General features: G+C 44.6%; 1 protein-coding gene across 1 annotated transcript in view; it reads right to left on the bottom strand.

Moving 5' to 3' along the window:
• The window catches only part of LOC124798489 (cytochrome P450 6k1-like), a 116,705-nt gene that overhangs the window by 49,918 nt on the left and 53,588 nt on the right, over positions 1–13,199 (bottom strand). Inside the window, exons 3-4 of the mRNA XM_047261927.1 lie at positions 11,237–11,475; positions 6,892–7,154 (exon numbers count right to left, since the gene is read on the bottom strand). Coding sequence (XP_047117883.1) covers positions 6,892–7,154; positions 11,237–11,475 — 502 coding nt within the window. The remainder of the gene's footprint in view (positions 1–6,891; positions 7,155–11,236; positions 11,476–13,199) is intronic.

Raw genomic sequence — 13,199 nt, 5'->3', positions numbered from 1 at the left:
AATCTAGACAATAGCAGCAGTACGAACACTGAAGGTTTTCTTTTGATTGTATTACTGGGAATCTGCAAATTGCTCATACTACGGCAGTACGTAAAGAAATTCATTTTTGTAAATAACTTGCGGTGTAATTAACACTGAAGGTGATACATTAAATTCTTACTATCTTCTTGTCACAGTGAACTAACACCTAATACGCAGCATTGTGCTTTTTTTGGGTGGGGGTCAGTCTTGTGACTGGTTTGATGGCTCACTGCAGATTCCTCTTATGTGCCAACCTCCTCATCTCAGATTAGCATTTGCACCCAGCCGTTCAACTATTTGTTGGATGTGTTGCAATATTCCAACACTCTAAAACTCCCTCAAATACCATGGAAGTTATTCCTTGATATCTCAACAAATGTCCTATAGTCCTGTTCCTTGTTCTTGTCAGTGTTTCTCTCGTATTTCGTTCCTCGCCTAATCTGCACACAACCTCCTCAATTCTTATCAGTCCAACAAATCTTCAACGTTCTTCTGCAGCACCACGTTCCAAACGCTTCGATTCTCTTCTTTTAAGCCTTCCCCACAGTCCTTCATTCAGTTACATACGATCATGAGATCCAAACGTATAGAAATGTCTTCCTCAGTATAAGTTCTGTTTTTAATAATAGAGGTTCTTTCTGCGAAGAATTCCCTCTTTTCCTTTGGTAAGCTTCATTTTATGTCCTTTTTCCTTCGACCGTCATGTATTAGCTTGCTTCCGAGGTAGCAGAATTCCTCCACTTCGTCTGCTTCGTGGTCCCCAGTTGTGACTTCAGAGATCTGCTAATCTATTTCTAGTATTTCTCCCTACTTTGGTTTATCTTCTTTTATGTTCCACTCAATGTGTCCCGTAATTGTCCCTATTTCACTGAGGATAACAGTGTCCTCAGCATCTTATCCTCGATATTCTTTCATTCTTATCTCCTCTTTCCGTCTATGCTTTTTCAGTATATATGTTTAGTAGAACGAATAAAAGACTACATGTTTATCTTTTACCCTTTCTAATCCGAGAACTTCCTTCACGATCTTCCATACTTATTTCTCCCTCATGGTTCTCATACACATTGTACGAGGGTCGCCCACAAAGTAAGTTCCGTTTCTATTTCTATCCGCGGCAGCCCTACGATCGCAGTTCCGAGAATGCGCGGCAGTTACTCTGAATCAAGGAGAAGACATGTACGCCAGGTCGCTGCTGCCGACGTGTGCTTTGTAGTGCTTCTTTATAATGTCAGCCGTCGTTAAAAATGCCGCCGCGTGTGAAATCAGATCTGTGATTCGTTTTCTAAATGCAAAGAAAGGTAAACCAAAGGAAATTCATCGGCAAATCTGCGAGGTTTACGGACAAAATGCTATGAGTGGTTCAGTGATTAGAAGATGCGTCAGACTGTTCAATGAAAGACGTGATCAAGTGCACGATGAAGAACGAAGTGGACGCCCGTCTGTGGTTACTGATGAACTGGTTCACACAATTGAAGAGAAGATTAAGCACAACCGTAAGTTTGCACTTAGTGCCCTTGCTATGGAAGTTCCGCAAATCTCACGATCCCTAAGTCATGAAATTGTTACTGGAAACTGAAATTTCGAAAATTTTGCTCGCGTTGGGTGCCCAAAATTCTTACTAAACAACACAATAAACAATGGATGGGTAGTGCACTTCAGTTTTTGACATGCTACAGTAAAGAAGGCGATGGCTTTCTTTCTCGAATAGTCACGGGGGATGAAACTTGGGTATCGTACGACACGCCTGAAACAAAACGGCAATCAGTGGAATGGAAGCACACTTCATCCCCAACGAAGGTTAAGCCTTAGTAAATCTTGACACTTCGAAAAGTCATGTGCATCGTTTTTTGGGACAGAAAAGGCATTTTGCTGATTGATTTCTTACCATGAGGCCAAACAATCAATGCACATGGTTACTACGACACCATTAAGAAATTGCGCCGCGCAATACAGACAAGCGCCGAGGATTACTGTTAAAAGGTGTTGTTTTTTCCACGATAATTCCCGACCTCACACGGCGAATGTGACCAAACAACTCTTACGGGAATTTCACTGGGACGCGTTTGATCATCCTCCGTACAGCCCGGACCTCGCTCCCAGCGACTTTCATCTCTTCTTACACCAAATATCTGTCCTTGGTGGTCAACACTTCAACAATGATGACGAGCTGAAAGAACATGTTACCACATGGTTAAATACACGGGCGGCAACCTTCTATGAAGGAGGCATTCAAAAACTTGTGCCACGCTGTGACAAGTGGGTACAAAATTTCGGAAGCTATGCAGATAAGTAGTTTAACAGTTTTGGATTTTTGTACAGTAAACATTTTTTCTGTATCTGTACACGTTTTTTTATGTAACCAAACGGGACTTACTTTGTAGACATACCTCGTATATTACCCGACTTTCCTTATAATTTGCATCCATTTTCATGATAATTTCGAATATGTGGCACCATTTTAGAGAGTCCTAACCTTTTCTAGTTCAGCAAATCATTTTTCTTAATTCTTCCATTACCGATCTACTAACAAGGATGTGTATACTTCTGGGTTCTTGATCTGGAGATGAATAGGAAAAAAAATGAGAAATAGATCATGGAAATAAATAAGTATTTAATGAGCGACTAGTCGCACCGAACATTATTTTTACATATTTTTTAAGAAAAAAAAGGTGCACCACGAAGAAATGAAGGACTTACGCAAATGTATTACAAACTGGTATTCATGCTGGTATCAACAGTAAATGTAAAATTGCAAAATGGTTAACTTTGGTGGCCGATGGATGAGTGTGTGACACTGCAGCGCAGTTTCACCGCGCAGCTCCCAAGGATAGTAAACAGGGGACTTGTCGATACCAGGGCATAAAATTTTTGCGAATTTCATTCTGGCTACTCAGTTGGACACCTAACTACGCTTTGCAGACAGGCGCGTGAACATTATATACATTTTTCAGCATTTGCGAAAGACGTGTAGTTGGGCTCAAAGAAGCCAGTTGGAGGGACCGGTGAACCACTCGACATTTGAACAGGAGCGATGCCACTATTCGATGATGTTGGCAGGTATGGGTAAACCATGGCCAGACACAGCGTCGAGAAATAAGTGGTCGATCTAGAGGGACGACAGAACGAGATGGCCGAGAAATCGTCAGAGAGGCACTCAGCATCCAGGATTCATCATTATCATCGATCTGATGTGCAACTGGGGCTTCATTGGCCACAAGGACCATTAATAGTCGGCTCAGAGGGGGCTGGGCTCACGGCGCCCCTTGCGCCGACTGCCATCGACACGAAGCCTGTTTGCAGGCTTGTCGGGCACATTAGGTCTGCACTCTCACTGACTGGAGACTGTCTGTAGACGCCCCATACAGCAGTGGGATACCAGACTGTCTGTTGCCCTCGATATGGCTCGACAACCAAGAGTGGTGGCGTTGGGTGTCTTTTTATTTCGTAGCATGTCCCCTTTGGTTGTCATCCTCGGCACTCTTACAGTACAGTGGTCCGTCGGCGATAATCTACACCTCGTTTTGTTGGGAAAGCGATCCAGGGCATATACAGGGTGATTATACTTAAACTTCAAAAACGCTGTAGAAATAATACTACTGGTCAGAATGACGTCAAATTGCAACGGAATATTATCGAAGAAGGGGGAAAACGTATGGCAGAAAGAAAAAAAATAGTGTGGAAATTGATCAATAGCTGGCGCTGTGTGTGTCAGAATATGTAAATGAAAACCCCTGTCATTCAGACGACTCATTGAAGTTGGTATAAACACGCCAGGTACACGGTTTTTCTTCCTTTCGCGTCTGCGACGTTCGCCATGACTGTCCCAATGTAGGATCGCGCTCTGCTTGTAAAGCTGTATTACAAGAATGATGACTGCGCACACGTCGCTCTACAGAAGTTCCGGACAGGGAAGGGTTGGAAAAAAGTGGTTGGTCTGATGACTGCCGTGGGTCTGGAGAAAATGATTCGGAAATTCGGAAGGATGGGATCTTTTGGCGTGCAACCTGGTAGAAGGAGGAAACGAATTGATTCGACGTCAGTGGAAGCAGAAGCCAATGCAGGAGGAGACGAGTGGTGGTGTTCAAACGTGTAGTGCACGGAGAATTGCCCGAATATTGGATATACCCGTGAGCACGGCGAGTAAAATCCTACGAAACATCCTTCTCTGCTATCCATTCAAAGTTACCTAGGTGCACGAGTTGCTTCCTGTTGATGTTCCAGCAAGAGAGACCTTTCCTTTAGAATTTCTTGCTCACATGGAAGTGGACAATGGTTGGCCGTGGAAGGTTTTGTGGACAGACGAAGCCCACTTCCACCTGACAGGATATGTCAGTACACAGAATTGTCGAATATGGCAACAGAAAATCAAACTGCAAATCAACCAATACCACTTCGTCCTGAAAAGGTCATTGTGTGGTGCGGCTTTACGGCATCATTTAAATAGGGCCATATTTTTTCGAAGAGACAGGTGTTTCTGGTCCTGTCACTTGTACCGTCACTAGTAAGAAATATGAGCGTCTTTTGCGCAACCACGTCTTTCCAGCTCTCCAACAGCGAGGATGTGTGGATGAGATCATTTTTATGCAAGATGGTGCACCTCAGCACGTTACAAATCCAGTTACGGAGCTGCTGAAGCGCCATTTCGGAAATGCAACAATTATCAGCCGCCATTTCCCTACAGCCTGCCCGTCCCGATCACCTGATCTTAACCCGTTTGACTTCTGGCTGTGGCGCTATCTGAAAGATGTTTTGTGCAGTGTTCCGACTGCAAATTTAATTGCATTGAAGGCACGCATTGCAAAACACATTCTGAACGTGACCTCAGAAACACTTCGAGGAGTTGTGGAACATGCTGTTTCTCGATTTCAACTTGTTGCAGAAAACGCTGGACAACATATTGAACATATTTTGTGCCAGTCACATGGAAATTAATAATCCGATTTGATTTTGATTGATGCTTTTTATGCCGTTTTTCGCCTCAGTACAATTACATACCGCAGTGATTGATGCTTTTTATGCGGTTTTTGGCCCCAGCACAATGAAAAACCGTTTTTCCCATCCGTTGTGATATGACCTTGCCATGGAGGATGGCTTACATAACTAACAATATCAAACCTCTACACCCATGCACACTTCGTAGTACAGTTTGTTTAACGTCAAACGTACACCTTAGGCATTATTGTATTATTCATTTGTCATTTGTAGTCGACGACTGTTAAATTATGATGCGTACAGCAACCTCTATTGGTACATTTTGTAACTACTTATTTTCTTCTGCCGTACGTTTTCCCCCTTTCCGATAATATTCCGTTGCAATTTGACGTCATTCTGACTAGTAGTGTTATTTCTACAGCGGTTTGAAAGTTTATCTCTAATTATAATCACCCTGTATTTAAGCAAGATAACTTCTGCCCGCACAGGCGAGAGTGTCTACTTCTTGTCTTTGTGCTTGTCAAACCGTACCTTGACCAGCAAGTCAGCCTGATCTCTCCCCAGCTGGGAATGTTAGGAACATTATGGGCAGGGTCCTCCAACCAGCTCGTCATTTTGATAATCTAAAGCGTCAGTTGGACAGAATTTGGCACAACATCTCTCAGAAGGACATCCAACTACTCTGTCAGTCAATTGCCAAGTGAGAATAACTACCAGCATAAGGCCCAAAGGTGGACCAGCCCGTTGTTGACTTGTTCAATTTGTGAAACCCCCCCCCCCTTTTTTTAAGTAATGCATCCAGTTTTTCTGAAGCTGCAACTATTTGTTTGTCTGTACATGTACATCACATCTACTGATTTCCGTCCCATTCGGATGATTCCTTTGTGGTGATTTTTTTTCTTTATTGCATTTCGATCGCCCCCTCCCCCAGAAGGGGGGGGGGGCGACTGGGAGCAGCAAAATACGCCGCTCTGCAGCCTACTGAAAAGTTAAGAAACGGAATCAGGGCATACGAAAAACAAACAAAGCAGGCGATAAAACGGTGACTGTTAAGAACAGAAACATGGAGAAAAATATACGAAGAGAAAATTAAAACCAAACGGTCGGCGATACCGATTAAAACACATAGTAAATACACAGGCACAATTTAAAAAACACAGCGACAGTCTGGTTTCTGTTTGCACGATATAAAAAACACAACTAGTGACAGTATGGTGGCTGTTCGCAATACTGACAGGGGACGCACAACACTGAACACTCACTTAAAACTGCAGTCGGCTTCTACCAGTTTTTCCATTCGTCTGTAAAGAATTCGCGTTAGTATTTTGCAGCAGTGACTTATTAAACTGATAGTTCGGTAATTTTCACATCTGTCAACACCTGCTTTCTTTTCGATTGGAATTATTATATTCTTCTTGAAGTCTGAGGGTATTTCACCTGTCTCATACATCTTGGTCAGCACTATACAGGTGACACGGCGGCAGATGGGGGTGGGGGCCAAGGACCCTGATCGATGAGGGAGAAAAGGGGGGAAGAGAGGAAAGGAAAAAAGGGGGGAGCCGACGGAGGGAGGGGACATAGAAAAAGGGGCGGCTGGGCGGATGCGACAAGGAGCGGGAAAGGCAGTGGAGGGGAGAGCAAAAAGGACTCAGGGGAGAGAAGGGAAGCAGAGAGAGGGTAGGTGGGGGAAAAATAGGATGGAACGGGGGGAGAGGGAGCCTGGGGAAAAACAGAGGAAGGCATGGGGGAGGTGAGGATCAGAGTTGATAGGAAGGATAAATGTAGGGGGAGAGGCCATCATCCGGGAGGAGGAGTTGACAGAAGCCACCTTGAGAAAGGTGATGAAGCTTCGTGTGCCATTTTTCTGTTTTGTCTTACAGTGAATTAACATACAGTGATTAACATACAGTCACAGGCACGTATAGCACCCGTAATTACCTTAAAAGTCTGGTGAGTGTGGGACTGATGAAAGAGAGGATGATGCTGATGCCCGTCCTTACGGTGGGCTGGAAGATCTTGCGCCCCCACTGGCGGAACTCGTTGTCGGGGTTCCGCTGGCAGTTGCACTCGATGCCGAAGGCGACGGACGCGATGACGTCAGTGGCGTACCTCGCGGCCAGTTCCCGCACTTCCACAGTGTCGCCGCGCTCGGCCACCGCCTCCAGCACGTCTGCCATCTCGCGGCCGCAATCTGACAGCGTCTGCCGGCAACCGCAGTTAGCGACGCTGTTAACGCCACTGCTTAAGAGTTTCGCGGAGCGCCGTCGCCAAACCAGAAAATCAATCCCGGAGCTTGAAAACGAACTATTTCCTTTTCTATGTACAAAAACTAATAGGTCAGTATACTGTATCAAACAATACAGTTTGAAAACACGAAGGACAATGGAAGTAAAGTGTGTTCCTAAAACGCCTTAATCGGACGTCCTGGGCACGGATACCAACGAAATAAACCTTCACGACGGCACATATACAGTAGCGCTTGCAGAATGTCTACGGAGGCCTGTCAGTGAACAAAAACATCATGACTCGTTGGGTGAAGCGTCCGTCATCATCGCACAAAGTCCAGCAAACCGGTCCAATCTCCCACGTGTGGGCCGGCTGCACACAATTGTAACGCCTCCAATGTTGGAACGTGCGGACACTATCGTTCAAGGTCATCGATGGATTATAATCAAACACCTCGCCACTCAGCTCGGCAGCTCTGTTGGCAGCGCTGACACATTTGTCCAACAACTGAGGTGTTCAAAGGCATGTGCCCTCTGGATTCCTAGCAGAAGACCATAAAGAACAACGATGGACCATCTGTGTGGAATTGCTTGCGCATTACAAGGTGACTGAAATTTTTTTGGCGTGCCCACATGTGCCACCACTATCACTGCTGCCAGCGTCACTGGCGACTGATTGGGGCTAGCTGGCTACACACCAGCAGTGCAGCCCACTCTCTCTTGCATCGCTTGTGCTCTGTGAAGGTTCTACTTGAAATTACAACTGTTTGTTATGACGAGCTTGGTTGTTATCGTTTTCCCCACTGTTTCTGTCCGTGTCTGTGCAGTCTTTGGTGCTCAGTTACTGCAATGGTACAGGGTGAGTCAGCAGGCCCTAAGATGGGTTTACACAACCCGTATACTTTTAGATCCCTCCCCCTCCCCACCCCCACCCCCAAAAGAGGAAAAAGAACACGACGATATTTAGGAAATTTTACCTAGTTAAATTTTGCACTGAGACACATTATCGCTAGAGGCCTTAGTTTTGGATTGGACTATTGAACAGTGGAAAGACGTTGTGTGGAGTGACAAATCACGGTACACAATGTGGCAATCCGATGGCAGGGTGTGTCTATGGCGAATGCCTGGTGATCGTCATCTACGAGCGTGTGTAACGCCATCAGTAAAATTCGGAGGCGGTGGTGTTACGGTGTGGTCGTGTTTCTCATGAAGGGAGCTTGCACCCCTTGTTGTTTTGTGTGGCACTATCACAGCACAGGCCTACATTGATGTTTTAAGCACCTTTTTGCTTCCCACTGTTGAAGAGCAATTCGGGGATGGCGATTGCATCTTTCAACACGATCGAGCACCTGTTCATACCGCACGTCCTATGGCGGAGTGGCTACACGACAATAACATGCCTGTAATGGACTGGCCTGCACAGAGTCCTGACCTGAATCCTATAGAACACCTTCGGGATGTATCGGAACGCCGACTTCGTGCCAGGCCTCACCGACCGATATTAATAACTTTCCTCAGTGCAGCACTCCGTGAAGAATGGGCTGCCATTCCCCAAGAAACCTTCCAACATCTGATTGAACGTTTGCCTGCGACAGTGGAAGCTGTCATCAAGGCTAAGGGTGGGCCAACACCATACTGAATTCCAGCATTACCGATGGAGGGCGCCACGAACTTGTAAGTCGTTTTCAATCAGGTGTCCGGAAACTTTTGATCACATAGTGTAGTAGGGGGAGACGATGACTTGAATGGAGTAAGCAGGTTCAAATATACACTCCTGGAAATTGAAATAAGAACACCGTGAACTCATTGTCCCAGGAAGGGGAAACTTTATTGACACATTCCTGGGGTCAGATACATCACATGATCACACTGACAGAACCACAGGCACATAGACACAGGCAACAGAGCATGCACAATGTCGGCACTAGTACAGTGTATATCCACCTTTCGCAGCAATGCAGGCTGCTATTCTCCCATGGAGACGATCGTAGAGATGCTGGATGTAGTCCTGTGGAACGGCTTGCCATGCCATTTCCACCTGGCGCCTCAGTTGGACCAGCGTTCGTGCTGGACGTGCAGACCGCGTGAGACGACGCTTCATCCAGCCCCAAACATGCTCAATGGGGGACAGATCCGGAGATCTTGCTGGCCAGGGTAGTTGACTTACACCTTCTAGAGCACGTTGGGTGACACGGGATACATGCGGACGTGCATTGTCCTGTTGGAACAGCAAGTTCCCTTGCCGGTCTAGGAATGGTAGAACGATGGGATCGATGACGGTTTGGATGTACCGTGCACTATTCAGTGTCCCCTCGACGATCACCAGTGGTGTACGGCTAGTGTAGGAGATCGCTCCCCACACCATGATGCCGGGTGTTGGCCCTGTGTGCCTCGGTCGTATGCAGTCCTGATTGTGGCGCTCACCTGCACGGCGCCAAACACGCATACGACCATCATTGGCACCAAGGCAGAAGCGACTCTCATCGCTGAAGACGACACGTCTCCATTCGTCCCTCCATTCACGCCTGTCGTGACACCACTGGAGGCGGGCTGCACGATGTTGGGGCGTGAGCGGAAGACGGCCTAACGGTGTGCGGGACCGTAGCCCAGCTTCATGGAGACGGTTGCGAATGGTACTCGCCGATACCCCAGGAGCAACAGTGTCCCTAATTTGCTGGGAAGTGGCGGTGCGGTCCCCTACGGCACTGCGTAGGATCCTACGGTCTTGGCGTGCATCCGTGCGTCGCTGCGGTCCGGTCCCAGGTCGACGGGCACGTGCACCTTCCGCCGACCACTGGCGACAACATCGATGTACTGTGGAGACCTCACGCCCCACGTGTTGAGCAATTCGGCGGTACGTCCACCCGGCCTCCCGCATGCCCACTATACGCCCTCGCTCAGAGTCCGTCAACTGCACATACGGTTCACGTCCACGTTGTCACGGCATGCTACCAGTGTTAAAGACTGCGATGGAGCTCCGTATGCCACGACAAACTGGCTGACACTGACGGCGGCGGTGCACAAATGCTGCGCAGCTAGCGCCATTCGACGGCCAACACCGCGGTTCCTGGTGTGTCCGCTGTGCCGTGCGTGTGATCATTGCTTGTACAGCCCTCTCGCAGTGTCCGGAGCAAGTATGGTGGGTCTGACACACCGGTGTCAATGTGTTCTTTTTTCCATTTCCAGGAGTGTATATAGGCTACTGTGATTATGCAGAGATGAAGGGGCTTGCAAAGGATAGACCAGCGTGGACAACGGCCTTAAACCAGTCTATGTACGAAAGACAACAACAACAAACAACAAGAATATTATTCCAAATTTCGTTACTATTCCGTCTTTATAGAGACACGCAAAGAGATTTATAGCGACCATCTATCTGTAGAAATATTTAAATAAGCAGAGCTTTCGGAAGTATTTTGCAATAGTAAACTCCGAAACTATGTCATGAAAACTTTGCTTCAGCTGTCAACGACGCATGCCTTCTAAACTTATACATTTTAAAATATGATCGTAATATTCTAGGCATCAAGATTTAAAATACTTGATCATGGCACGTAACTGCGTCGAAACCGACTGTGTAACCAGTCTACAACATAATTGGTAACATAATTGATTTCAAGAAAAGCAGTCGAAATTTGTCAGATTTTTTTTGTTACGTTTGTCAGACTTATTATAAGAAAAGTTTAGAAAAAATGTAATTGAAGAAAACAGCAAAATCATAGCGTTATAGCGATGTTTATGCGTATGTTATAATGCATTTAATATGTTTGTAACTAAAATATATCAACCACCGACAGCCTTTCCAAAGGAGACATGCAGGAAGTATACACTATGCTACAGCCACTTTGTCAAATGTTAAATTCCTCATCATGTTCTAAATGATATTAGCCTTCCAACAAATACGTATTTCAATTGCCAGAAGGTACTTAAAGAACTTCAGGCTTGAAGAAATGCAGTTTTACAATGTTTCTGGAGAAAGAGATTTGACACATCTTAATGAGGGATTTTATATTAAAGTACTACGAATTCATATACATGTAAAACATGTACATACTCACCTTAAACATACCCTTCAGTTTGCCAGACGTGAATGTAGGACTCAATTTAACCCTCAGTTGTCGCCACTGTTGTCCAGTGAGGGCAAACAAATGATTGTTTAGTGGCTCTTCATCGTCAAATACGACTCCTCGGTCATGGAACGTCGAGAAATCCTTCACAAGTATGTGGCGTATGATCTCTGGATCACGAATTAGAAGAATCGGTCGACAGAATCCGAAATGTCCAACATAACGCTCTCCTGCAAAGAGAAATTAATCTACAAACTGTAGAATAACAGCAGGAGCCGAATTATTAAAGTATTCAAATAACATACTGATGGTGTCCTTTGTTGCAGATGGAATTGGGCCTTTTGTCCGTGTCATATAGTAGACGTGCGCTATTATTCAGTGAGCAATGGAATGAGAGAGACACGTGCTTCTCACTTTGCGACGTACCAGTTGTATGGCGCTTGAGCGATGTATGGCTCTATTAATAAATATAGCTGATTTATTTCATGCCCAGCAACAAATTCCACTCAAGTATTGTGTTTTAGCCGTGATCCTGCAGCTGACTTACCCGAGCGTTGATATGTAATGCGAATTATCAAGAAACATAATTTGAAACGTATTAAGAACAATAATAATAAATGAAAAAGAGTTGAATTCCAATGAAGAACTGATGTACGCGAGAACAAAAGATTTAAGCTGAATGAAATGATTTATTCAATCAGAAAAAATACTTAAACTGTTAAGAATGGTGATGTTACAGAGTTTCTTTTGAATAGGCAACAAAATTAATAATGATTGTCGACTGCAGTAAGGCTTAGTGCTAGCAGGTTTCCCATGATCAGTTAAACAACACTGGTCCATAAAGCAGAGTCTCTGAGACTTCGTCCCATATCACTCAGAAATTTTGTAAGTATGAAGAGTAGTTAAGGTATTTTTGCTCACTTGCCGCCCAGAACTTCACTTTACCTGTATCTGGATCGTTCACCCAGTCGTCACAGAGCCTTCTCACAGAATGTCTTTCAAACTGCTTCCTGGCTCCCCAGAAACAACCAGAACAAATAAGCGGCAGCCTGCTCTCGCCATTGGAAACATGAATTCCCACATTATGACAGCACAGTTTAACTTAAAATCTGACAAATGGACGACCATTTGATTACTAACAAATGTACAAATTAGATATATGTTTAAAGTGACAACTAACAATCTTACGATTCTGTTGATACCAAATATTACATACTGAGAGTACTCGCAAAGTTTATACATAAATAAGGTATCAGGTTACTAACACATTCCCACTAATGACAAATACTCGTGATGAAATATGTAGAATCTATGAAATAAATGATCTTGGTGTGCTCTATTGAAGTGCCGTCTCTATTTCAGTCTGCTGATACCATCACTTCATGTAAGGACTTTGTTGTTTTCAAATTACAATTGTTTTTAATGCTGACCAAACTGACTATTCATTAAATGAATTAGATATTAGTTATCACTCTTGAGATGTTCAGTAGGATAACATATAGTGTTATAAGAGACTGCATTCATTTACTACGTGACTGTGGTCTAGTTGATGATCTCACACATTTGCATAATAAAGATATGAGATGGTAATAGCTCAATAAGTAAAACAATTATAAATGTGAGGCATTCACGAATAATAGCTGTAGTGCTAGGCTGTCATCCCATGCCTAGTTAATTAAATTTAATATGACATTTAGCAGTTATAAATTTTCTTTGACTAGCATGACAACATTTATTTCCTGCCGACGTCTCCTATAGTTTTTGAGATATATGCAATATTAGTATTCAAACAAGCGTATCACTGTGCCGTGAGTTCGCTGATATATTTGTATTGGTACTACGTTGAACTATCACATTCATATCCAAAACTGTAACACATCTGCAACAAACCTATAGCCAAAGAGGAAAGGAGGCTTTGGCTGTTGTGTTCGTACTCAAGAAATGCCACGATTAT

Source organism: Schistocerca piceifrons, chromosome 5 (genome assembly GCF_021461385.2).
Source record: "Schistocerca piceifrons isolate TAMUIC-IGC-003096 chromosome 5, iqSchPice1.1, whole genome shotgun sequence".
Classification (NCBI taxonomy): Eukaryota; Metazoa; Arthropoda; class Insecta; order Orthoptera; family Acrididae; genus Schistocerca; species Schistocerca piceifrons.
The sequence above is the reverse complement of the archived record's forward strand: the minus strand, read 5'-3'. Positions and strand labels throughout refer to the sequence as shown.